Source organism: Aquila chrysaetos, chromosome 17, assembly GCF_900496995.4.
Source record: "Aquila chrysaetos chrysaetos chromosome 17, bAquChr1.4, whole genome shotgun sequence".
NCBI lineage: Eukaryota > Metazoa > Chordata > Aves > Accipitriformes > Accipitridae > Aquila > Aquila chrysaetos.
Window position 1 is genome coordinate 14,921,168 of NC_044020.1, and position 25,326 is coordinate 14,946,493.

Sequence of the window (25,326 nt, forward strand, 5' to 3'; positions counted from 1 at the left end):
TCTGGGCACCGCACTAGCTCATGGGGAAAATTGCTGAGATCCAGACTGTTATTCCTATTTACTGGCACTGAGGAGAGCAGCTCTTCACAGCACCCTTGAAAATCATGGTGCGAAGCCCTGGGTCACCGAGGTCCATGGGAGCCCTGCATTCAGGCTACGAGTTTACCCACAGAGGGTAGGTGGCCAAATAAAGGTCTTTACACCTCCACCTTGAAACTCATCCCCACCGAGTATGTCCATCCGTGAGACGATGCTGGCTGGCAGGTGTTACGCATCCATACGCTTCTGGTTTTGTGGCAGCGGTGAGGTGGTCGAGCCCCGAGAGGACCACCTGGAGCGGTGCTGCTGCGGGGGTGGCTGCTTGCAGGCTGCAAGCTCTCCCCGAGGCAAAAGCTGCCTCGGTGGCAGGCAAGGTGTCAGCCTGCTGCCACCCCGCTCCTGGCAAGCACGGCTCAAATGGCACACGGGAATGCTCGTTTTCATGCTGCTTCTCTGAATCTCTTAATAGAGCCAAAATGAAATATAGCACAAATTTCCAGTTCTGTGTTAAGCAACGCATCCACTGCGGATGCGTTGCTTATGTTTGTGAAGTGCTTTTAGGCTGTGGCTTAAGCGGTGCCCTAACCAGGCCAAGCGTTTTTAGGCCTTCTAACATCACACTGAATTTGCTTATTAATTTGCAAGTTGTGTCCTATTTAAAAACATATAAACTTTAATGAATTTTGGTGAAATCCACGTGGTAACCCAATCCCCTTTCTCAGTACCTATTTAATGAGCTACAGAAGACTAAATTTAATGCTGAATTCATATATTTAATATCTTATAAAACAATTGTATATTTTTTTTTAAATGTGCATTTCCAGCCCATTTCTACATAGAGCTCTTTCATTGGACCTTCTAATTCTGTTGCACACGTGAGATAGTTGTGTGATTTATTATAAAGATCGAAAGTGGAAACTCATTCACCTTGATAGTGCCAGATAAGCACTTAGCCTGAGAGATTAGACACTTTTTAAAAAAAAATCAAACAAACAAAACCAACCATGCCAAGATGGTGACAGTGACTTGCCAGTTAAACAGAATTGATGGAGAAGTCAAGGCTGATGGTTAACACTCCCCAGAAAATGACCTTTGCTGCAGTTGTTACCCCTTGGCTGAGAATAGTAAAATAAAAAGCGCAGTGTAAAGTACTTTTGCGAAGATGCAGCTGTCCGACCGATGCTTGCACAGATCCAACATCGTGCACAAAAGTGGCAGAGCTGCAAAGCCCTGACTTCAGCAGCAGCTCCATGTGCCAAAGCTTGCAAGACTCAGTGATGCTCCTCCCGCCAGAAAATGTTACTTTGTGGTCTGTAATTTGGCTCCTGGAGATACAGCGGTATATCCAGATGCTGCTAAAAATATGGTCCTTCATTTTCTTCTGGCAGGTTAGAGTAGTAAAGAATATTTATAAGGTGTGTTTTTTCCTTCCCAGTTAAAATGTGCCACCCTTGAATTAAGAGGACAAGGTTTTTTACACTGATGCTTAGTTTAGGATAATGTTGAATTTCCATCAGGCCTTGTACAGCTTGGTGAAAGCTCTCCTAAAAATAGGAATTATCTGGAGATTCCTTGCATCAGGGGGGCTAATGGGTGGTTGAAAACTTGACATAACAAACAAACTATAAATATGACATTTTTGTCACAGCCCCAGTGATTTTTGGCAAAACCTCCTGTTGCTTAGTAGCTAGGGAGTTTGCATCTGTGTTACTCCTGCCCTTTCAAAATTACTTGACAAAGCTACTTATTCTCCCTGAAGGGCAAATGGGTCTCATTGACACAACTTAAACTTTTTATATTGGTGGAATATATAGATATCCCTCTTCCCACCGAACTGCCAGTCCATGACTGCTAAGAAGAAATGAATCTATTCAGCTAAAACTTCTCAGTAAATTCAGCTCAGTGATGTTTACAGGTAACTGGCCACTAAATCAGCGCAGGATGATCATGCTAAAGACAGAAATGAGTTCTTTAAAGCACTGTTTCTCAAAGCTTTTGAAGTTACAGTGCTTTTCTGACTGATCTCCAAAGGCCTGAATAACAGTTAGAATTTCAGGAGATTTTTTCTCTAACACTTCAGAGCCTTCTTTGAATCCTGTTGTGATCCATAGTTTGAAAAAACAGTACTCTCAAAACCAATCTCTGGTGGGCAGCTTCCACCAGAGATTACTGTGATTATGAAATAACTTATTGATAATAGTTTATTAGTTTTTGCATTTCTCAAACCTTTTCCTCTGAGCAACTTAAAGCACTTAGCTTTGCAATAACTGTAATACATGATTTAAGCTGTTATCCTCTAAACCAAATGAGAACATAGAATTCAGTAAGTCAGAAGAGAGTTAATTTTTATTTTATTGAGATAGGACTGTTGCCTGTGTGAAAGCTTTTCATATTCCAAACAGAAGACTATTATATTCCTGAGGGGCATGGATAATTTGCAGTTGTATTCATTTGTAAAACAGAAACAAATGTCAAGTCTTGTACACCAAAAAGGACATAGGGCCTTCATAATGGGGCAAAAAAATAATAAACCTTGCAGCTTGCTAATAACTTACTTTGTGTGCTTAAACAAGGCAACAAGGATACTTTTGCATGTACTGTCCCTGTTAAGACATTAATGGACTTGGACTATACTGATACAAAACACTTTATATACTTCTTCTATTGTCAAGTTCTTAAAATTATACATTAGTGATAGAGATGTGAAGTACTAATACTAATAAAGCATTATCCTGAACATCCCACTGTGCAGTACAAGGCAGGTGACTTATAATTCACTGATGAATATATTGATATTAGCAGAAAAAAAGAATGTATTTGAGCTCAGGTTGTTCTGAGAATTATATTCCCAAGATGAGATTTCCAATATCTGTCATTTCTTCATCTTACCAGATGAAAATATTTAGTTCAATGCTGGATACTTTTCTTTGTTGAAAGGGCTGCACGGGTTTTGCAATCAAGTGTATTAAACTTTCATATTTGTTTCTGCTGTGCAAATGTATGGCATTTTCTGTTTCTTTAGTGTGACCTCATAGATAAAGAACCCTAACAAAGAAATAGGTATTTAACTGCATGATCTGTATTTAAGCCTCCAAAGAAAGGTTAGGAAGCAAATGGCAACAGATCATAGGAGAAAAGAAAATTTTCCAGCCCCTACTTCATGTGCAAGTCACTTAGTCCTGAGGTATTGAAGGTGCCTTCTAAGATGTGAATGCCTCATCTCAGACTGCTTGGCCTGGATTTTCCCTAGTGCAGAGCATTCAAATATATGCTAACTTAGGAAAAACTAAGAAATTGGACCTTGGACTGAATTTTCAAACAAGGCCTCTAATTCAGAGCAATTGTTTGAGGTTTTTTTGAGGTATCTGTGACAGCTTCTCCAAAGTGCAAGACCCAACACAGCTAAGTGGGAGTGGTGGAGGAGACATGGATGTTCTTTTGATGATTGGTGTCCCTATCTGGTCACCCAAAAAGTGAGACACAATGTATGTTTGAAAATGAGGACAAAAAACTTACCTAAGGGTAGGTAGACTGACTGTAAGTACCTACTTTTTTTTTTCCCCTTGAATTTTTGAGATCTGTGTCCCAGCCACCTTATTCTCTAGCAGCTGATGTTTGGGTTATCCAAAAGCAGAAAACTGATCCCACACTAAATAATTTTCAGAGTGAAATACTAACGCAATTGTTTTCAATGGCAAAATTCCCACTGACTTCTGTGTGGGCGGAAATGTGCCTCATATATTAATTCTGCTTTCATTTGACTGTGTTACTGCTTCTCTATTCTGCCATCTTAGGTAATAATTTGTTCCAGCTTTAAATGACTATAGAGAAGCTTTTTACAGCAAATTTAAAGGTTGACTGAGGCTTGGAATATTAACTCTATGACTTTCCATTACTTCAGCCCTGGTATTATATACAGCATACCCCGTGTATAGAATAAAATGCAACCTACCTAGTGTCGGGTCATACTCCCAGATGAACCTTTTGGTCAGGAAGCGTACAACAAGAGCTGGAGGAACAAAAATATTCCAGGTGAGATGCACAAGCCATCAACTCATCTGTTTTTTTAAAGCTTTCCCAGCAAACTTTTCTGTATGAATGGGCATGTAGAAGCTCCCCTGAACTGTGAGCAGAATTCAGCTTTGTTTATTGGGGGAGTCAAGACCTCTTCACTGTTTGTGGCCCACTTTACACTTTTAGAGGGGGGAAACAAAGTGAAAGCAAAAACTCTTTACCCATGCAACAATGCAGGACAAAGAATACCAAGAGATTTTCAATGGTAGTTTCTAACTTTTTTCCCCACTTATTTTTTTGTCACAATAGCTTCTACCATTAAAAAGCCAAACCAACCCCATTTACAGTGCTATGAGCAGACAACATTTGAAGAAAACCCTACTTTGGATGCTTTAGATTTCCCATAACCAGTGGGAAAAAGGGTTGGCAGTTTTTGATCCAGCATGCTTTGAAGCTTCGAAACTAGGGGTGTTCAAAATAATTTAATTCTTGAAAACTTTCCCTTCAGATTTTAAACCTTGGAAGGTAAAATTGGCTAAATAGCTTCCTTCTGTATTTTGGCATGCATTCCTTGCAACAATTTATCTTCCATGTTTTGCCTACTTGTCACTTGAAGGAATCAGCTATTAACACTTTAAACCAATGGTCAACAAATGCTATTAATGAATTTTCAGAAGTAGAAATGAAGCTTTAGATTTTGGAGCACTGGATAACTAGGTCTCAAGTTCAGTTTATGGGCTAAGATCTTGCTACTTATGTTCTTATATTTAATTTTTTCTACCCTTTCAGCCCCTTTAAAAACAATCTATAAAGTCTTTGTTAGGATATTGATTATGTTCTAATTTAAAACTAAGCAGTGCCTTGAATTTTTAGGGTGTAAACAAAGTGTTCACCACTGCCAACTATTCAAAAATCCTTTCTGCATTCCCAAAATGGAGCTAGAGATACCACTGCTCTAGCTACGATTGCAGTAATTTCAGCTATAGGAAAAGTTTTCCTTGTCATCAGCCCTACAGGATTGTTCTGTTCTTTCAGTTGCAGACAGACAGTAAAAGATGACAGCTAAACCCAGTTCCAATCCTTTTCAAAATTAAAGCCATGAGAATGCCCCACATCCCAGATTTCTGTGCCCAAGAGTAGGACAAGGCAATACTCTGCAGAATAAATATAATTAATTAAGCTTTGCTTGATCAGAACCTATTTTTTAAATACAACCAGAACATTAGTTTTCAGAAAGATTTAACTATGCCTCACACTTGGAGGAGTAAGAAGCAGCTGATCCTAAGGAAATGAGATCACTGCACAAGAAGCAATTTTAAATCGGTGTTATTTTAAGTTTCTATTTTCCTTAGGAAATCCTACTTTTAAAATTTTTTTTAGCCTTTGCAGAAATACTCTCCTTGGCCCTCAGAGTGAATGTGGCAATTCTTAGCCAAAGTAACTTTTCAAGTGTAGTCCTGATGTGGATGTCAGTATACTACAAGAAGATCTCTGTATAGCTTGTTTTCCGTCCATGATGATGTCTGCACCAGGCCTTTTTTCATAGAATCTTAGAATTGTTTGGGTTGGAAGAGACCTTTAAAGGTCACCTAGTCCAACCCCGTTGCAATGAGCAAGGATATCTTCAACTAGATCAGGTTGCTCAGAGCCCCGTCCAACCTGACCTTGAATGATTCCAGGGATGGGGCACCTACCACCTCTCTGGGCAACCTGTTCCAGTGTTTCACCACCCCCATCGTAAAAAATTTCTTCCTTATATCCAGTCTAAATCTACCTTCTTTTAGTTTAAAACCATTACCCCTTGTCCTATTGCAACAAGCCATACTAAAAAGTCTGTCCCCATCTTTCTTATAAGCCCCCTCCAAGTATTGAAAGGCCACAATAAGGTCACCCCAGAGCTTTCTCTTCTCCAGGCTGAACAACCCCAACTCTCTCAGCCTGTCCTCATAGGAGAGGTGTTCCATCCCTCTGATCATGTTTGTGGCCCTCCTCTGGACCTTGAACTGAGGACTCTGGAGCTGGATGCAGTACTTCAGGTGGGGTTTCACCAGAGTGGAGTAGAGGGGCAGAATCACCTCCATTGACCTGCTGGCCATGCTACTTTAGATGCAGCCCAGGATATGGTTGGCTTTCTGGGCTGCACATTGCCGGCTTATGCCCAGCTTTTCATCTACCAATTTATCATTTTTATTCCAGTCAGATAGGACTCATTTAACCTAATTTTAGCCATATGAAGAAGTTTTAGCTAAATAGCTAGCCTCCCTCTACAGTTAGTGGAAAAACAGAGGGACATTCTAGGATACAAGTCATCAAGCTTGAGATGATCTGATGACCTTTAATGGTCCTTTCTAACTCAAACCGTTCTATGATTCTATGATTTGTCCACTTGTGTTACCTATCTCTAGAAAACCTATTATATGGTTTATTTACATGACAAAGATAGACTGATTCTCTAAGATTTATGAAGCTAAAGTAAATTCCCCACATTTTACCTCAATTGGAATGGTTTAAGCATCTTGATGTTTCAAAAGTTTGGTCATGACTATTCTCTAATTGCTAGTAAAATATACAGCATGTTCTTTTTTTTTTTTTTTTTTTTTTTCCATTTTGACTGGGGAAGTGCAGGGTAAAAGTTTTCCTGACGTCCTTTCAGAAGACCCCTTACCATCTTCTTTTTCAAGAACAGATTTAAAAAATGCTTTCTTCTTTCACAGCTGTACTCTGAAGGAGTAGTAGTGATGTGCTACCTGTGTTGCAGTGCCTTACCCTGAGCCTGTGCCTGGACCTGGAGTAGATAATGAAGAGAGAAAAAAGGCAGAAGAGAGTGGGGGAAACTGTCCAGCTATTTTCATATTTAAACATGGTCCATTTAGTTATGACAACCTTGTACTTGTAGATGAAAATTGCTGGAGAGGAGGGTCAAAGTGATGAAGGGGCATGGAAGAAAGTCTGTCAAGCACTAATGTCTGAGACAGGTGATAGAGGGCAGCATCTCTGAAGGAAAAGAGGGCAAAAAGCTGATTTTGGAGGTAGCCCGAATGAAGAAGGGGAGAAGGTGACAAGCCATAAGGAGGAAAGGTAGAACTGAGCCGCAGCAGCTGAGATGAGCCTGGGAGAAGAGAGGTACAGCTATGTACATGGGGTAAAATGGTACAGGCGTTGAGTGCTACAGAAGTGAAGAATTAGAGATCGCAGATGTAAGCTCTGGTGGGGAGGGAAAGAGTAGGTCGTAGTCATCTCCAGCAGCAAGGCCTGTATGCAGAAATAACAAATAATCACATATGCAGGAGGGAGCTGAAGAAAAGAAAGGAAGGGTGGGTGGGAGGTGGCTCCCCTGCATAGGGCCAGATGGCGATCAGTCTCCCTTGCGGACAGGTCTCAGTGGGGAGCACAGCAAACCCAGCAAGTTGCTCGCTCGGCACTGCCAGTTATCAAGTACTTGCGTAAGGCTCGCTTGGGCCCAGTGAAGGGAAGAAAATGCCACCTCGGCACAACTCCAGGTGAGTGGGGAAGTGTCAGCTTCAGAGCCACGTGCTCTGTGCCAGTTTTGGGGGCATGCACACTTGGGGCCGTGCAGCGCTGCTATTCCTGCAGGGCTGGCTATGCTCAACCTCCCTGCTTCTGGTCTGGCCGATTCCTTCAAAATACTCCTGCTTTCCTTCAAGGCAGTGGTCACAGCCCATCCTATGGAGCTTTTCACTTCCACACATTTTTACAAGGCTGAAGATTAGCAGCTGCATTTCACAGGTGGGGAATGTGAGATGCTCTTGATCCAGTGTCTGTCCTGTTTATAACTATTGCAAACTATGTTGGATATGAAATGTCTTCACTTTTGCCTCATTAGGGGTGCTTAGCAGATGGCCCCTGACATCCAGTTGAGTATTAAAACAATGTATGTGACTTTGCTGTCCGACTTGACTGAAAATAATCAATGAGAGGAGAGCTGGGAAGGGCATCCAAGTGCTCGGGCTGTCAGTCCAGAGACCAGCTTGCTGGCTCGCATCGCCTGCCCTAGCAGTGATCCCCCTAGAGCAGAGGTATTATATGGAGCCATTTTGTTTATGCTGAGCTCACTTACTGCCAGATTACATCACTTTTAGTGAAATAACTTCTGCCAGCAGAAGAATCAGAAGTGAGGACATTAGGAAATCACTACACTTAAGAGCTGTAGCGCTCAGATTTCTGCCGCTGGCTTAAATGACGCTTTGGGCAAAGCAATAAAACTTCCCCGTGCCCTTAGCAATGCTGCACAGAAAGAGTTGAGATGGGCATTACTTCCTTCTCACCTTAGCAAAGGTGTGTGCACCCTGTTTGACCCATCAGCCTTATTTAGACATGCTTAACTCTGATACTAATAATGAGCCCAAAATAACCCAACACACTAAAAAAAAATAATCCAAATGCTGGGTTTTGATTCGAAATAACATTGAGGTTGAGAATGTCTGAAACGCATTATTTTCTGATTAAATTTGGTGACTAATTCCAATGTTTGTATTAAAATGACCATTTCCAGTGCTTATCCTCAAAGAAGATGAGATGCATTTTGAAGCAGGCAAGATTCGGATCCATGGAGTACCTAATAGGAGAGAATTTCATGGTCCTCCACTGAGACTAGTCCAGGCTCTTTCCTGAACACTTACTGCTTGTGAAATACAAGAACTTGCAGGCTTAGAATGAAAGAATCTCCAACAAACTGCAATTTGGATTCCCGCTGTGTTTTTTGGAGACATGACCATTACCTAAGAGAATTGATGTAATGTCCCAGCAAAGGAAGAATAGACTCATGTCTCTTTCTGCCTTTCCTTACACCCTTACTTCCAAGTCAGCTGTTCAGTACAGGGTTTAAATTATGGTAGAACTTGGCCCAGGACTTTCATTCACTCATGTTTAAACCTTCTGCCTTAGAAGTTATTCTTGGAGAAGAAACATGACTATCTGTCAAATACATTTGCAGTGTAACTCCACTGAAGACAATGAAGTTATATCAGGAATTAACTTGGCATATAAACTGAGATTATCAACCACATAATTAATCAATTTCTTTGGGACTTGTGTGGCTGAGTCCCTTACTTAGCTTTAAAAATCTCAGTCCATATCTTTTGGAACCTTTTTTTTTTTTTTTGGTGGTGTTTTGTGTCTTGCTTTAGATCTTTGTTTGGATTTAGTAACATATAAATGCTCTGGCTAAATTTACAATCTGCCTGAATACATATCTTCACAAGTTTGTTATTGTTCCAGCTAATACAAGCTGAGCTTTTGGGGGAAGAATGGAAGCAGGGTTTTATTTGAAAAACATCCCCCTTCCCCAAAAGCTACAGAGTTCAAAGTTATTCTAAGAAAAATAACAGTTCTCCACAGTGAAATAACTGTATGATGACTCTTTTATGCCATGAGAATTTTCAGCTATAAAAATGGTCTGAAAGTAGTCCTATTATTTAACTTATCAACAAGTCCATTCCTGGTGCCATGATGATGTGTCATCAGTAAACCATACTTGGCAGGAGACACCAGAGTGGTTTAAACCAGAGGTTATAATGATCAAAAGGCACTTTCACAAATGAAGTATCTGATTTTTTTTAAATGTATATTTTTGTTAGAATTCATCCCCCATTCACCCTCTTGGAGACCCCTCATGTATTGGAATTTCAGTCCCCCTGGAGCATGTGGCAAGCTCCAGCCTGCAGGATGGCGGTGCCACAGGATTCTGGCATGCGATGCGCTACCTCCTTAAACAGCTCTGTGCCCAGCTTTGGGAAGTAATGGTTTGTTTTAAAGGCACTACCATAAGAATTTAATTAATTTGTTCCTGAAAGTGCAGGTCATTTGGGGGTGTCTGTGTGTGTTTGGGTATGAACTTATAATGCAGAGTCCTTTTCTGACCCTGGCATGCCACGGAGGTAAACATGCAGTCATTATTTCTGGCTCTGCATCTCTGGGCCTGGGTTTGACTCAGTTTTGACAGTACCTCTGGCAGTTCAGTGATATGGGGATACGAGTGGTGAGAGAGACATCAACAGGAGGTTTTCTCTGCCTTCCCTCCTCTCTTGGTTTGTTCACTGTAGTCACTTCTGATGTTGAGACCTAACGAGCTTGTAGTAAACTAGAAGGTAAATTTAATGGAGCAAAATGAGATCAGTGGGGGGAAAGGAAAGGAAGAACTGTAGCAAGTATAAAAATCATCTGGTTTACACTGCCTCGCTGTCTCAAACTCTGCATATTTTATGCATATTTTAATCACTGCCTTAAGCAGTGAACTGTTCAGAGAAATTACTGTGTATGCTTGTATGTTTTTTCTGTAACAGCACAGTGAGGTACTCCACTGACTGACGATATAAATATAAAAAGTATATATACTTTTAGATATAAATATAAATATCAAAAGTATACTTTTTAATATGCTTATATATACTGTATAGCAGTATATATATATAACAGTGTGTGTGTATGTGTATATATATATATACACACTGTGTAACAGTAAATACAGACTGAACAGCTACGTGACGAAATGTGTTGCTCTTGCCTTTCAGGAGGTTATGTTGCTTAGTGTAATGTAAACCTTTTTTCTTCAGTGGGAATGACGTGGGCCTCTGTTCTGTGGACCCAAATCTGAACATCGAAAATGGTTCAAATGTCTTTTTGTTCTGGTGGGGTATAAAGGGACTGGAATACCTGTGTCAAATCTCCATCTTAATCCCCACAGCTGCATCATGGACTAAACAAACATCCCATGTTCAAGAACGTCAAAAACACTAACACACTTTCAAATGTAAAAATTAAGCACTGTGTATTGGATTTGTCTTTACGGTAAATAATATTTTACATGCTGAATATGCACATAGCAGGCCTCCAAAGAATGCTTCAGATGCTAATTCAGTAGGTTGTTCAATTAGATGTCAATAACTGACCTCCTTTTGACAAGTTGCTTGGAAGGACTGTGCTACTGCGGAAGAGACAGAAACCATAATTCTACTCATCTGTGTTTTTTAGCAGTCTTCATCAGGACATACGTTCTTTGGCCTGACCAAATGTCAGTGTAATTAGTGTCGTTTTTAAAATCACTGTCACTTTTCAGTTTCTACTACAAAGTTTTGGGGACTACTTCTTTTGTTAGTGGCAATTTCAGTTTATCTCAGATGTAACTGCATTTTACTGCTGTGGGAAGTACCTGATTTTAGGCACTTTTTGTGCCTAAATTTTAGATTTTAGGAAAGGGTCTGTAGAAAAGTAACTTGTTTCCAGGAGCTCATCTGAAACTCTGGCAATCCATAGCATGGTGTATTTACTAATTTCCTCTCAACTGTCTTAATAGCAGACTGGAAGGAAGCACTACATTAGATTATTTTGCAAGCTCTTTTTAATTGCAAGGAATGAAGTAAACAATAACTTGTGCTTTTATCAGAGCATGCACAGTAATTTACTTCTGCCAGCACCGAAAATTAACATAAAAATCATTGACTTCAGTGTAATGAAACTAATGCTTGCAGGTGCTTGTGAAATGGAAAGGTGAGCCATCCATTTCCCAACTTGCACAAGGGTAATTGCTCTACCTATGTTCACACTTACTTCTAGGCTGACTGTTCACCCAGTGCTCTTCTCCCTGCGTGTTTCTGCTCTCTTGCTCACCAACCAGACCATGTGTGGGCTGCCCAGGCTTAGCAGCGCTACCCGCCTGCGTATGCCCATGCATGGGCTCTTGTGGGTGCACCAGCTCTTCTGCAACATCTAGCTATGCCCGGTCCTGCTTTTGTAGGCTTGCAGCTGTCGCACAAATTGAGTCCGATGTTAGGGAACTGTACTGACAATCTCCCTTCACTGACAGAGATGTCTGGCCCCCAGGTTAGAGGCAAAATTTGCCACTACTCAGAGACTGGGGAGAAAGTAATCTTGGCACAGGCATGTTAGCGAAATGAAGGCCACCTTCCTTATTCAGTGCTGAATATGGAAAATACAGGAATCGTTTGTCAAAATCTTTGATTATAACCACATCCTAATGTTAACAGCAGGAAGTATTTCTTGTCTTGCTTCTAGCATGGTAATTTCACAATAAAAGAACCTCTCTATATATTCATCTGGAATAGTCTACTGTGAATTTCACAAAATACACAGTGTAGTAGTCATTTGTCCCGTCGCCACTGAATGGGAGGATTTTTGTAGTAATGTTCTGCCCATTGCCTTCAGTGCTGGAGGCCTTTTTTTTACAACAGTTGCTGCATATGGAATACAAGCAGGAGGCTTAATTTATATTACGTTATTCCATTCCATAATACATTGCTCCAATATAAGGTTGTTTATTTCACAGGTCTCCTCTCATCTAAAAGATAAATGATCGGACTGGTGTGTCTAATGGTTTTGATCATTTTTAGGAACGCAGTGTGTAATATCCATCCTTCTACCATTTCTCCTCTCTTGGCTTCATTGTATAACTTGTTATGTCACCCCTTTGTGAAGACTAAACTTTCTGGTGTGCTATTACTAACACATATGGTTTTCCAAAACATAGTTAATGGTAACACCTCCAGATGTTTGTGTGTCTGAGACAGACTATATTTGTGATTAGGCTGTAGAGCAAGTCTTACAGATGAAATCACAAAAATAACTGTTGCTTTTCTAGATGACTGACACAGGTAAGGTTTGAACTTGCACGCTGTTTTGAAAGACATTGGGCAAAGTAAAGTAGAATAGGATTCTCAGTATAAAACTTTGACATAAAATCCACACCTCCATCTCAAGGTAAAAACTAAAAAAAAGTTTGATTTACTTAAGAACAAATTGAAAAAAAAGAAAATATTTTCAGAAGAAAGAAGGGTTGGAAAGCTTTTTTCTTTAAAAATCCAGTACTTCATTAAGACAATGGCAAGATTACAAAATTTTCAGGGGGCTCTAGCTTTTTTGTTCATTTTTTCCTGACGTTTCTCCCACTGTTGACTTTAGAAAACTTCCCACTCTTGGTCAAATTAGATTGTCATCTTTAAAAAGGAAAAAGAAAGAAAGGAAATACAGGAGGGAATTCTGTAATACTTTAGATGGCAGGATGATCTTCTGGTTACTGTCAAGGCATTTTTGTATGAATGAATTTTTGTTGGAAAATGCATTTGTAACAGAAAGGCCATTTTTTGGAAACTAGTTTTTTTGATTTCTCTTTCAAAGGAAATGCCTGAACGCCTCACCATTTGTTTTCAAAGAACTTGTAACTTAGGAAATGCAGATTTAAAACAAACAAACCAACCCAACCTCACCAGCCTCCATTTTGTTCTTTTATTCACTGTAGTGTTATTTTGTATTGCACTGGAGAAATGTGTGGGACTAAATTGTGGGGTTTTTTAATCGGATGTCACGGTTACAGGGAGATGGCAAAGATGCACTTTCTTGGCTGCTTCAGCTTATCTGTATGTACCAAAAGGGTTCAAAGTTGATTTAGCTCTGCTGATGCTAAGCCTGGCTCAAGATGCAGGCAATGTGATTTACTTGAGTGGCACTCCTGAAAGGAAGGGCTGGCCGGCTGTTTTGGAGATGCCTTGAGCTGTTCCTAGGACAGTGTGGAGCTGCTGCCTCATCCCCTGCCAGTGCAAAGGGAGGAACGTGCATGAGCACAGAAGGAAGCCATGGCCAGTGCAGGAGTGGGGATTTTTGTTGCTGTTCTGTTTTTTTTTCTTTCTTTCTTTCTTTCTTTTTTTTTTTTTTTTTAGTTCTGTTTTGTTGTGGGGTTTTTTTGTTTGGTTGTTGGTTTTGGTTTGGTTTGGGTTTTTTTTTTAAGGCTCTCCTTCAGCTCTTGCTCTGATCCCTGCTCCCTCTCCCTTCCCATGCTCGGAAGGCAAGAGATGAATAGGAGGAACTGGAAGAAAGGGGAGAGAAGTGAAGTTCCCTTATTAGAGAAGGTCTGCATGTCCTGGGAGAGCCGTGGACTCCTCTCCCAGGGAGTAGGGCAGGGAGCGCAGTCTCATGCCCGAAGGACATGAAGACGTTTTTCCAATGAAGTGAAAAGCCAGTTCTGTGTGAATCCTTGGTCAGGGTAGGGACTGTTCTCTGAGGACCAGCTGTTCTCCGAGAGCACCCTGGCTGCTGGCAGCAACCTGGCCATCAATCTTTACCCCTGCCTAACGGGGAGGCTGCTGGTAAGGAGCTCAGCGAACCAATTTGCCTCATGCTGGGGTTAGTGCTTGATAGTTTTGGGGGCTGGCTGGTGTTTCGCCATCCCCCTGACTGCTGTTCTTGCCAGTAGAAAAAGACATTTTGTTTCACATGGTATGTCCTGGTCTGACAAACCCATCCTGGAAAGGTGCAACATACCCTTTTGCTGCTAGGCTGAAGACTTAGTGTAACCCTAAATGCATAAAAATAGGGTTTTATCAGGCCCTGGTGAGTCAGCCTGGATGAGAGGGCAGTTAGCACACTGTGAGCAAGGCCACTGGCATTAATGCTGGATCACTGCCTGTATCTGTAACCTTCACGATGGCAAAAAGTACCTTTGTGAAAGTGCCTTGCTGTGCTGCTGTTTCACTAAGTCTGTACAGATCAGCACAAATGGTAACTAGAAATGGCATAAAGCGTACCTTCTTCCCTCATTTGCCTCAGAAACCCAGTGATGTAAAGGGATGCAGAGCTCCCTATTTCATTTTGGTAGACAGCACTGGCTGTTTCTGTGTGGTCAGAGTCTGAACAGACTATCTATCACTCTCCTTCTCAGCCTGACTGTAATAATTTTCTTGTCTTATTTTAAGTCTGTGTATACTCTATCAGATGAGACTACAGCTTGCATCAAATGAAAAACAAGCTGTTCCCTGTTTTTTTCTGTGATATACTTCATTTCATTTACATGCACGCCCTGGCTTTCTGGGTTTGGCTCCATGGAAATGTCAGATAACCCAGAAAAACTTTACACTGTGATTACCATCCAGCTGGAGTAGGTTATATGGGAAAATCTTGAAAGATCATATGTTCTGTGCTATTTCTGGATTTCTTTGACAAAGGACATTAGGTGAACATGAGAAGCTCGTATCAGCCCTACTGATTGATGAGCCACAAATCAGTCAATAGATGCATGACTGTAAGGTGCCTGTGTCACAGGGAAATGAAGAATTAGAGCAACAAAATACATTGAAAACTGACTTATGGATTTTTCAGGATCCTCTTTCTTATAAGCCTGATGACATACACATTGATAAATGTTACATCTTTTTAATACCGTGCACAATACAATATTTATGGGAGCTCACTCTTTTCAAATTGTGCTATTAATTGATTTTGCATTGCAGCTCCTTGGCTACCTAGACTTTTAAAGGCAGAAGATAAGGAATTGTTTTCTTTCTGATGGGCTCATTGCCAAGTACCTGAATCAGACACCTGGAGAAGTTCCCAGAAGAATGAATGGAGAAAGGCATGTTAGAACAGATATATCAGACAGTGACATAAACCACAATGGTTTTCAGGCTTGTGTGACTAGGTACTAGCAACATAGTATATAATCTTCCAACAGCCTCTAGCATCGCACGGAAAGTGGTGGCAAATGTCCTGACGGCTGTTCTCATGTTTTATCTATGCTTTTTTTTTTTTTTTTTTTTACCCTCCCTCCTTTTCTCTGTGTTGTTAAGACATCTGCTCCTGTTACTCACTTGCCACCTGGCATAATGAGCTTTTGTTTGTACCAGCAATTTTTTTGTACAGCAAACAGCTTTGCCGTTACACATGGAGAATTAAGAGACACAGCAGCAGGAGCAGAGAAGCTCTTTAAGGACAAAGGTATCATTTGCACAGTAGGGTCTGCGATACTAAAGAACAAGAAAAGCGAATGATAGAAAGGCTGTGATCAACAACTGAAGTAAAACATAAGTTAAATGCTATGCACCACATGCTTCTTTCTCACAGTACAAAGAAGTATGTTGCAAAGTGGAGAAATGATTAGCTGAAGAAGAAAGCTCAATCTGAACAAAGATTTCCTAATGTGCTGTGGAGATGCTAATTTCTAGGGGCAAAAAGATCACCCTAAGGGAGATGGGACTGGCAGCCACCTAATGGTATACTAACAGCATCACCTGCAGTATCACTTCTTTTCTTTTTTGGAGCAGGCCAGAAGAGCAGGTGTGGGTGGAGAGCAACTTTCCATTAATCACGAGTGACCAAAGCCTGTTTAAATCTGAAGCCTAACTGGTGATCTGCCTGATCTCAAGTCACTGCTCATCCCATACAACCGCTGTCAGTAGGAAGATTAATTCATCCCAGAACCTGGAAGTAATGGTTTCCTATCAGAGCTATGGCATGTTACGATGGGCAAAGATAAACACTGCTAAGTGGTCCAGCCAGTATACTACAGTGTGGTGTGCTTGGTTCCCAGTACTAGTGACAGCATTAAATGAATTTAAACTAATTCATTGTTTTGATAAATAACTATCATCTATCTCTGGCTGCAACTACAGTTTTATGTAGTTTTATAATAATGTAGGGGTTATTATTAGCCTCCTGCTTGGAATCTGGACACGCAATCCTGGGAACAGTTCAGAGTAAACTTTAAAATTATGTGTGTGTGTGGCAGGGGGAAAGCATGATCTAAATTTAAATGGTAAATTTCTGCTTTCATATTCAATGCTTAAGGGCACTCAGCTAATGAACATCATATGTCTTCAAACAAAATAAAAGACACAGTAGTAGATAATGGATGTTGTAAAACCTCTGACTTATCTCAAGTCTGAAACTTGGAGGATTAACATAACTTAGTTTATGATGTTCATCACAGCTGCCAGGAGACCTGGCCCTGCCTCCCCAGAGTGCAATAGCTACAGGGAGCATTCTTCTGGTCTCAGCTAGCTAATTAGCTGTACTTAGCTAAAAGTCTATATAGAGAGGAAGATCTGCTAAATTTATTCATGCTGAAAAATGAGTTATACCCCCAAAATCTGAGGTTCTATCTGTGTGAGATTCTTTTGTCCATAGAAATTACACAGATAGCAAAGATAACAAGTCATATATTCAGGACTCTCCCAGTCATTATCTCATTCAGTGGTTTGTGTAGTTTGAAGTGACCTTAGTGATGGGATTTTCTTCATTCCTTTTACATGAGGCTGCCAACACCAAGTTCCTGTTTGTTCCAGGGGGATGTTAAAGATCCCACGGCAGTTTTATAAGTGTATTGTGTCATGTTTCCCTGCTAGGATCCTCACCTCCTTCCTGAGGGTTGGTAGGTATGTGCCACTGTAGTGGGTAAGTGTCAGGGGCTCAGAGATCCTTCAGGACTAAGGAAGTTTGCAATTATGATGATATTAGCTGCTATTATTTTCTCAGGCCAGTGTGATAAACCTCTTATCACTGAGTTTTTCTTTTAATGCTTTTTTTTAAGAACACTTCCTTAGTTTCACCCTGTGATCTTTATAGAGTGAGCAGAAAGAATATAAACAATTCCACTTTCTTTGCCAGCACTTGAATAAAACAATATATATTTTTCCTGTTACTGCCCTGCAGAGTGCCGTATACTGACTGCAGCAATCTGTGTTTGCTTAGCCATTCACAATGACATCATATGAGCCATGAGGAAACACAGCCCTGGGAATCTACAGTTTGACAAATAAGAAAACCTCCAATTGCTCATAATGAAGGCTGATGCAGTGGCTAGGGAGCCAGCCCGAGACGTGGTTTACATTCCTTGCTTTGCCATGCTTTTTGTTTGGCTTTGCCCAGAATAATGGGTGATTACATTTTCAAAGCTATTAGTGTGCCTGGCAGGGCAGAGAGCTAGCCAGCATGATGCCCAATAGCATTTAAATGGTGTTGGTCTCTAAGGATGCCCCTCCCCAGCATTCTCCCATCCATCTCTCCCCACCAAGTCCCTTGTTGCTCCCCAGTCTGTAGCTCTCCAAGTCTACCTACCCAGCCATGCTGATTCACGTGTTTGTGGGGATGAGCTCTATGTGGAATTAATGAAATTATCCTGATTCAGAAGATGCTCTTTCCTCAAGACTGTTTGGGGGTTTTTGATTTTGTTGTTGTTGTTGTTGTTGTTGTTGTTGTTGTTGTTGTTGTTAACCCTGATCATTCCACTGATCCGGAGAAAGGCATGGTACCTCCAACAGCCAAAGTGGCCAAACTGAGAGCAGAAGGTGGTTTTGTGGCAAAGGTGGGGAATACTTAAGTTGGCTTTCCTGCTGGAGAAAACACACCCTACACCTGGTGATTTTACTTTCACTAGGGCATTTCTAGAAATTTCTTTTGTGACCTATCTTCCTCTTTCAGCCCTGGAGCAATTTGTGAAAAATTTGGTCTTTAGTTTCTCTCCACATTCCTCAGTTTCGTCTGGAACCTGGGTGTAATGGTGTTGCTGCCGGGATAAATGGATTATCACTGCAGAAAGGCTGATGCTGACAAAGCAGAAGTGTTTTGGAAATATAAATAGTACTTTTTACTTGGATGCTGAAACAATGCTTTCACAGATGTACCTTTAAGGAAAGCATTCATTTTATTTTATTGTTTGCTAGAAGCTGCATTTTTAATGAGCTGTTCACAGACAGCAAGAATAGTATATAACCATTGGTTCCTTCCTGCTTTTAAAATGGAGGCAAATTTAGCCAGCATTTTTAACTTTCCTGATGCACCCTGACATAGCCTCCCCAGGAGATAAAGATGAGTCTTGTGGTCTCACAAATGACTCTGCTGCAGGGTGGGATGAACTCTTCAGCGCCAGCTGAGTTGAGCCGAAGCTAAGAGCTTTGCTCACCTTTCTTACAGCAGCAAGGGTTATTTTTAAAGTAGTCTGATCCCCTCTTTATTGTTTTGATTTCATATAGAAGAAAAGATATGGTCTTATGCTCCAGGTACAGGTGTTATCCTGCCCTGTGGGCTTGCTGTTTACACAGCAGAGCACCTGGGAGGGCTGTGGCACCTCCTGCTCATCCACCTGGGGCAGATGTGATGGAGCCCCAGGGGAGCAATAAAAGCCACGGTGATTCTGGTCCTGCTCTCCAGCAGCATTGCTCTGTCATGCTCCTGCTCCAGGCAGGCTTAGCTACTCTATCTGCTCTACCTGTTGTCCTGGAGGATAAGCAGCCAAGGCAGTGATTCCTGCTCTCCCCACTGTTATCAAGGTTAGAGCTAGAGGAGGAATTTTGCTATTCCTCCCCATTCTCTGAATTCCCTTCCCTCCCGTTCTTCAGAGTTTAGCCTGGCAAAAAGCAGGAGAAGTGGCAAGAAGAGACGAATAATTCACTACTCTAAAAGAATGAGCATGGTCTGGTTAGAAAAGGGGCATAGGTTGTACTCTCATTTTAATTAGTTGAAGTACAACATTTAAAGGTATGTCACTCATTGATACAGGAGATAAGAAGGCCAGGACTGTGTGTTTGGGAAAGCAGAGAAGCAGCAGGCTCATTGCAACCTATTGTCAGATAAGCCACTGTGACAGAAAGCATTGGCCGGAAAAAAGAAAAACATTCCTGGAAATAAAGCTGACAATGAAAAGGCAGAAATCTCACATGCCACTGAAATGATTCCTAGAGGAACATGCATCAGGAGGCTATTTTCGATTTGGCTGTTAAATTGTTCAACAGCTGGGAAGTGCCCTGCCATTGCTCAACGTAGCTATATATTTCTGAGGTGACTTTTGTACTGAATTCTTCCTTCCTTGAATGGAGCCTGAGGCACAACCCACTGAAGTCATCAACAGCTTTGCCTTTCTTTCCCTAGGTTGAAGCTCATGCCTCCAGGGAGTTGTTTAGGTGCAATGAGATAAGTAATGTTCTCAAAATGATACCAGCAGCAGCCCCACCCCTACAAGAAAGAAGTTAAGACTGAAATCCCTGTGCCTGCAATAGCTGGAAACAAGGAGGCCTAGGCTAAATTCCTGCATTGTAAAGCAGTCTCCTAAAGAGAGAGCTTCTCATCCCTCCAATGTCTTCTGTGTGAGGGTTCTTGCAAACATTTCACTAGTTTTTCAAGTGTTTCCTTTGCTATTCATGGCTCTGAAAAGCTTGCTTGCACCTGGAAAATCATCTTGCATGTAAATTAAAGTACAACTGCTAAGTCTCAACAGTTCTTATGTGGATAGGCTTACTCCTGGTCTTTCTCTTATGAAAATTGGTTAAACGAAATCAACTTCAAAAATCATTGGGAAAAGGATTGTTAGATCAAATTCTGACTGTTTGGGCAGGGAACTCCTCGAAAACCAGCTGGCTACTTTTTCTCCCTATTCTTTAATTGCTCACCTGTTTGCCTGGGCCTTCCGCAACTGTCTAGATGGTACCGGTGGGGAGCACTGCAGCCGCTCACCAGTTACTGCTGGGGGGGTTTAGGCACTTGCTGTGGAGCGTGTTGGCAGGGTTAGTCCCTTGGAAGTGCGTACATTACAAGTGTCCAGTTTCGGTTGAAGGCATCACTCCAAATGCTTACCTGTCTCTTTGTGCCATTCTCACTAAGCCAAAGGCCTCATCTATTTATTCCAGCAGATCTTTCTTCAAGCCACACTAATTACAAAAGAAAGCATGTAGCCTAACAGGGGAGGAAAACAACATCCCACAAATGTCCATAAACACACAGCTAATGAAACATGGACAATAACTGCTAGCTAGGATTAGACTCAGCTGTTGCTTCATTACGGTCTTGCTCCACCAGACTTGAGCTAGCTTTCTGCTAGCCGCGACCAGAGGGCCTAACGAATGGCAGATGGATGCGCTGTAAACCACAACAGGCGACTAATGGATCCAAAGAGGTATCGCAGGGTTGTGTGCCAAAGGGGAGGGGGGACAGAGTAGTTAAGTTCAAATTTATGGGAGGGAAGTAGAGGAAGTATGTAGAGAAAAATGAGTACGTTACAACTATCATTGCCCTGGTCAGTAAAGATTTGACTGGAACTCTTTTGATGAAAATGCTGCCATTTTAGGCTATTGCCCTTCCAATGCACCCCTCCCACTTTCTGAAAGAAAACCTGAAATACTTCAACTTTTGGTAAAATTTCATGGCAGGTTTCCCCATCCTTCTGCTTGATCGCTCTGTCTTTCTTTTCCTGCCCTTTTAGGAAGGAATTTTATCTTTTTTTTCACTAGAAGGATCTTAAGACAAAAAAATGTGATAACTTCTCTGCTAACTATGGTTGGAACTAGTTCTTAATAATAACGTTCCCACACCTTGTCTTTCCCCTTACTCATCCAAATAGCATTGGCCACATTTCCCACCAGTCTTTAGATTTCAGTATCTGTGTGAGTCTTGATTCTCAAATGTAGGCAAGTAAGTTGTGATCCACTCACGCAGAGGACAAGTCTATGATTTAAGCCAAATTAAATTCTCTTTAATTCCATTTGAAAAGATTATGTAGTAAATAAACCTTATGCTTCTCTCCAGTAGGACTTGAATTGCAGCAAGTATGCTTTTTTTCCTCCTTTGATCAGGAAAAGAGCAAGTATCATAAAAAGGGGGTTAATGAGTAACTAGTCACTCCGTAAGCTTGGCGCATGGCTGCACAGCTGATGGCCCATGGGTCTTTTCCACCTAGGCCTGGCAAAATGATTTTTCCACTGCTCTATAAGATCATAAAATATATTTGTCTCCAAAAGCCCAATCTGAGCAAATTCCTATCATATCATTTGGTCTATGGTTGTCAAAATTTTGGATGACCCCAACTTAAAAGATTGGGAAATCTTTAAAAGGCATTTGAAAGATTTCCCAATCACTTCAGCGAGGTTAGGTTTTTTTCAAAGGCCCAGATCCAACATCAGCCTCTGTTGAAAGTTCTCATTTACCATAAGCATAAGTATATTTAAGCTTTTAAGATGCAAATAGGGACCTAATCAGATTTTCCAGAAGCACCAAGTTTCCTGGCACTTATTTGCAGTATTAGGGACATACTTCTGTTAAAAATATTGGCCCTCAGTCCTTGTTTATAACTTGCAATTTCTGTCATTTTCATTACTTCCAAGAAGAGATACAACCCCTACTAGCTTTGCAAGTACTAATGCACCTATGCCAGTTTAGACTTTCGTTATAGATTATATCAGCAATATATCTAATTATTCCTATAGCTTCTACTTTAAAATAATTGGAAGTTTTGTGCATTATTATGGAACTGGATTAACAATACTATAGTATACGGGACAGCAAAGTTGAGGTGAAAAAATAGACATAAATCAGGAGCAAGTACAGAAGTGTTAGAGTTTTTTGTTTCCTCAGAGCTAATCATGCTAACAATGTTTTTCTGCAAGTCAAAGTAGTATATTTTTCAGCTGCAAATTCTACCAGCAGTACTCAAATAAAGACAAGTAAGAGGGGCAATTCAGAGGCTTAGCTGAGAAATCATTAGGAAGCTTCAAATGATTTTTGGATTAGGTTCTTAAGCCTAAACAAATCAATGCCCAAGCTCTTGCACCCATCTTACTTAATAGACATGAAATACATAGCTGCTCACTTGCATAATCAGCTAAACATTAGAAAACTTGGAGGCTTAGGCTAAGATCTAAGATGTGTTAGGGATCTATTTGCAACAACTGTCTTTAGCCTCACAAGACTAATTTCTCCAAGATTTTTTTCTAGTTGATAGATTAGGTTCCTGCATTGGATTACAATCTGGAGGAGCCCGACTCTGACCCTTGGGTAAAGAGCTGCAGGAAGCTAATGCCTACATTTAAGAATATCCTCCCTGCTTTTTCCCATTACATACATTCAACTTTCAATAATGTTAAGGATATTTGGGTTCCTTGAATATGCAGGGTCATTTTGGTGTACTGTAGGAAGGTTAGGGACAGCCCAAGGCTCCCTGTGAGTAAACAAAGAGCCTGTGGTTCTTCCACAGTGAACTGCTAAGAAAACTCCTCTGCTTCTCAGAACAAGAGATGAGAGAAACAAGGAGCCAAAACAATCAGCACCAACTGACCAGGTTTGACTTGTGTTTGTACTACAGAGTGGGTAGGCTACCAGCCTAAATAAAAGCCGAATTCAGGCTTGGCCCATTTGATCCAAGTAAAAGTAGTTTATCTTAAGTCTGAGGTTTTCTGTGTGTTAACAGAAAAAGGTTGCGTGGAACCAGAGGCAATTCACTGTGAGCTGGATGAAGAGAGAGAAAGAAGCAAGAAATGTCAGTAGATCCCCAGTGGAAAGGACAGCAAATACTGACACAGGCAAATGTAGTCCACAATTCAAGCCAACTGAAATACCAGAAAGAGCAAAAAAACCCAACAGAGCCGCAAGATTCACCTTTCTGCAGAATTTCTATTTTGCCATTTAAGTCCATATCTAAAGTGGATGGGACAGGGAGAGAAAATGACCATTTAGCATCAGCCAGAGGCTCTAGAGCTGGCATCTTCACCTACACCAAAGAAACACTGAGTCAGACTCAGGCAAATGACTCCTCTGATCTTCAAGGGCACTCTTACATACAGGGCTATTTCTGACATACAAATGAACACAGAGCAGAGTCACTCATACAGATAATGAAGGCAATCTCCTGGCCACACTGCCTTTCCTTCTATTCTAGCCATGCCTTTATGCATTGGTTTTGATAAAGTGAGTTAGTATAGAGGCCTCTGGACAAGAGCATTGGCAGTGGAGGATCCCCATTCCTCTGGATACCTTCCCTTTCTTTTGCCAGCTGGATGACAGGCTACTGCCAGCAAATCAACACAAAAATGGCTATGCCACATAATTAGATGAAGCCCAGGGATTCTAGCATGCTTTGCACAGTATCTCTGCTTTGCACTCAATCATAACAGCCTGCTGAGCAGACCTGCTGCAGTTTAATTAGAGCGTCTGGGTTCACCTCCTGTTCCTCTTTAATAACATTAGCCAGAAGTGAACTGTCTGGTTCCTGCCTCTCCTAGGCTAGCCTGAGCTGCTGATGTGGAGCTGGCCAGATCGGTTAATTGCACCCCTGACTTTTAAAGGTCAGGTCTTACAGAATCTAATAACATTCAGAAGATTTCTAAACCAAGGTGGATTGGAAAGAAGAGCCTGGATTCCTCCCAGGAGATGCTGCCTATGAGCTGTAGGACATACCAACCACCCCTGCAGCATCCCCCAGCAGAGCAGCTGGCTGGCGCAGCCAGCAAGGTCACAGCCAGACGGTACAGGGCACCTTCAAGGGCGGCTTCCCCTTGGGTTTGGAGTGGCTGGCACGGTGCAGGGTTGTGCTAGCTTCTGGGGGTGTGAGCTTCAGGAGAGAGGACAAAGTAAGGGAAAAGTGTATCTAAAAGCAAGCTGTAAAAAAAAGTCACCACTCAGCTTATTTGCCCTTATATAGGGGACTGCATCATATCCTAGAAATTCTTCATCCTTGGCTTATCCTAATAGGGAAGCTGAATGGTTGCTCAAGCAATATCAGTTGAGGTAGAAAAAACCTCAGACACCTGAAATCTTGCTTGAGAAGGATAAGACGTTTCAGTAAAGGATGCACGTCCTCAGCTTCACGCAGCTCTAACCGTCCCAGTGAGGAAGGGAGTGGTTCTGCTGAGGGGGACACCTAACTAGGATCTACAGTTTGTATGGTTGAGTCATCAAAGCTAATAACCTCTGTATTTGAAAAGCAACTTCTCTTCCATTTTAACCTCCTCCAGAGGAGAGAGCCCAGCAATCTGCATCATAAGCACCTGTCTCTTGGCAGAGGAGGGGAGGCAGCTGAGGGCAATTGCTGCCCTTTTCCCCAACCTGAGCTCCCTGGCAGGCTGGAAGCTCCGCTGGCAGGAAGGAGGGGAGGGAGATCCTCAGCTGAGGCACTCCTTTTTTCCCCAAATAAATTTTTTTTCCTCCTCATGCAAACACCTGAATGAAAAGGCTTTAAGTCCTCATACTGTTCCTAATTCATCCTCCCTTGAGCCAAGTGGTCTTCACTGCAACAGCCACAGAAAGGGGGAAGTTTTGAAGAGCCATCAAAGAGGAGCTCTTGCTCTGCTGCTTCCAGAGGAAGAGGAGTCAATCTATTTAATTACAGCTGGGACTTCTACTTCTCTTCTTCTTGGCAGACAGCCTTGTTTAAAATCTTCCATTTGCCAATCCAGAACTGAGTTTATTAAAGATGAGTAGATATTTTTTTGTCTTTCTGTGGTTGACAGTTTTCTAACATTGTTTATCAAGAAAAAATTTGAATAATTACTTTTTTCCTTGCTTTTCTTCATCCTTCTTCATCCCTTCTTCTTGCGCTTTTAAGGGCTTTTTCCTTTGAATTTTAGCCTGTGTTTTGCATGTGCTTTTTTTCAGCTGACTCGCACATAGATGATGTTCAAGTGAACATGCAGTTTGGGTAAGGAGATGTTTACAAACTGATATTAAAACATTCTGCTTGTTTGTACAAAACAGTAATTGAATAAACACTAG

The 25,326-nt window shown here is 41.4% G+C and overlaps 1 protein-coding gene across 1 annotated transcript in view; it reads right to left on the bottom strand.

The window, feature by feature from the left end:
* Positions 1-25,326, bottom strand: part of RERG (RAS like estrogen regulated growth inhibitor) — a 110,770-nt gene that overhangs the window by 14,690 nt on the left and 70,754 nt on the right. Inside the window, exon 3 of the mRNA XM_030041397.2 lies at positions 3,992-4,048. Coding sequence (XP_029897257.1) covers positions 3,992-4,048 — 57 coding nt within the window. The remainder of the gene's footprint in view (positions 1-3,991; positions 4,049-25,326) is intronic.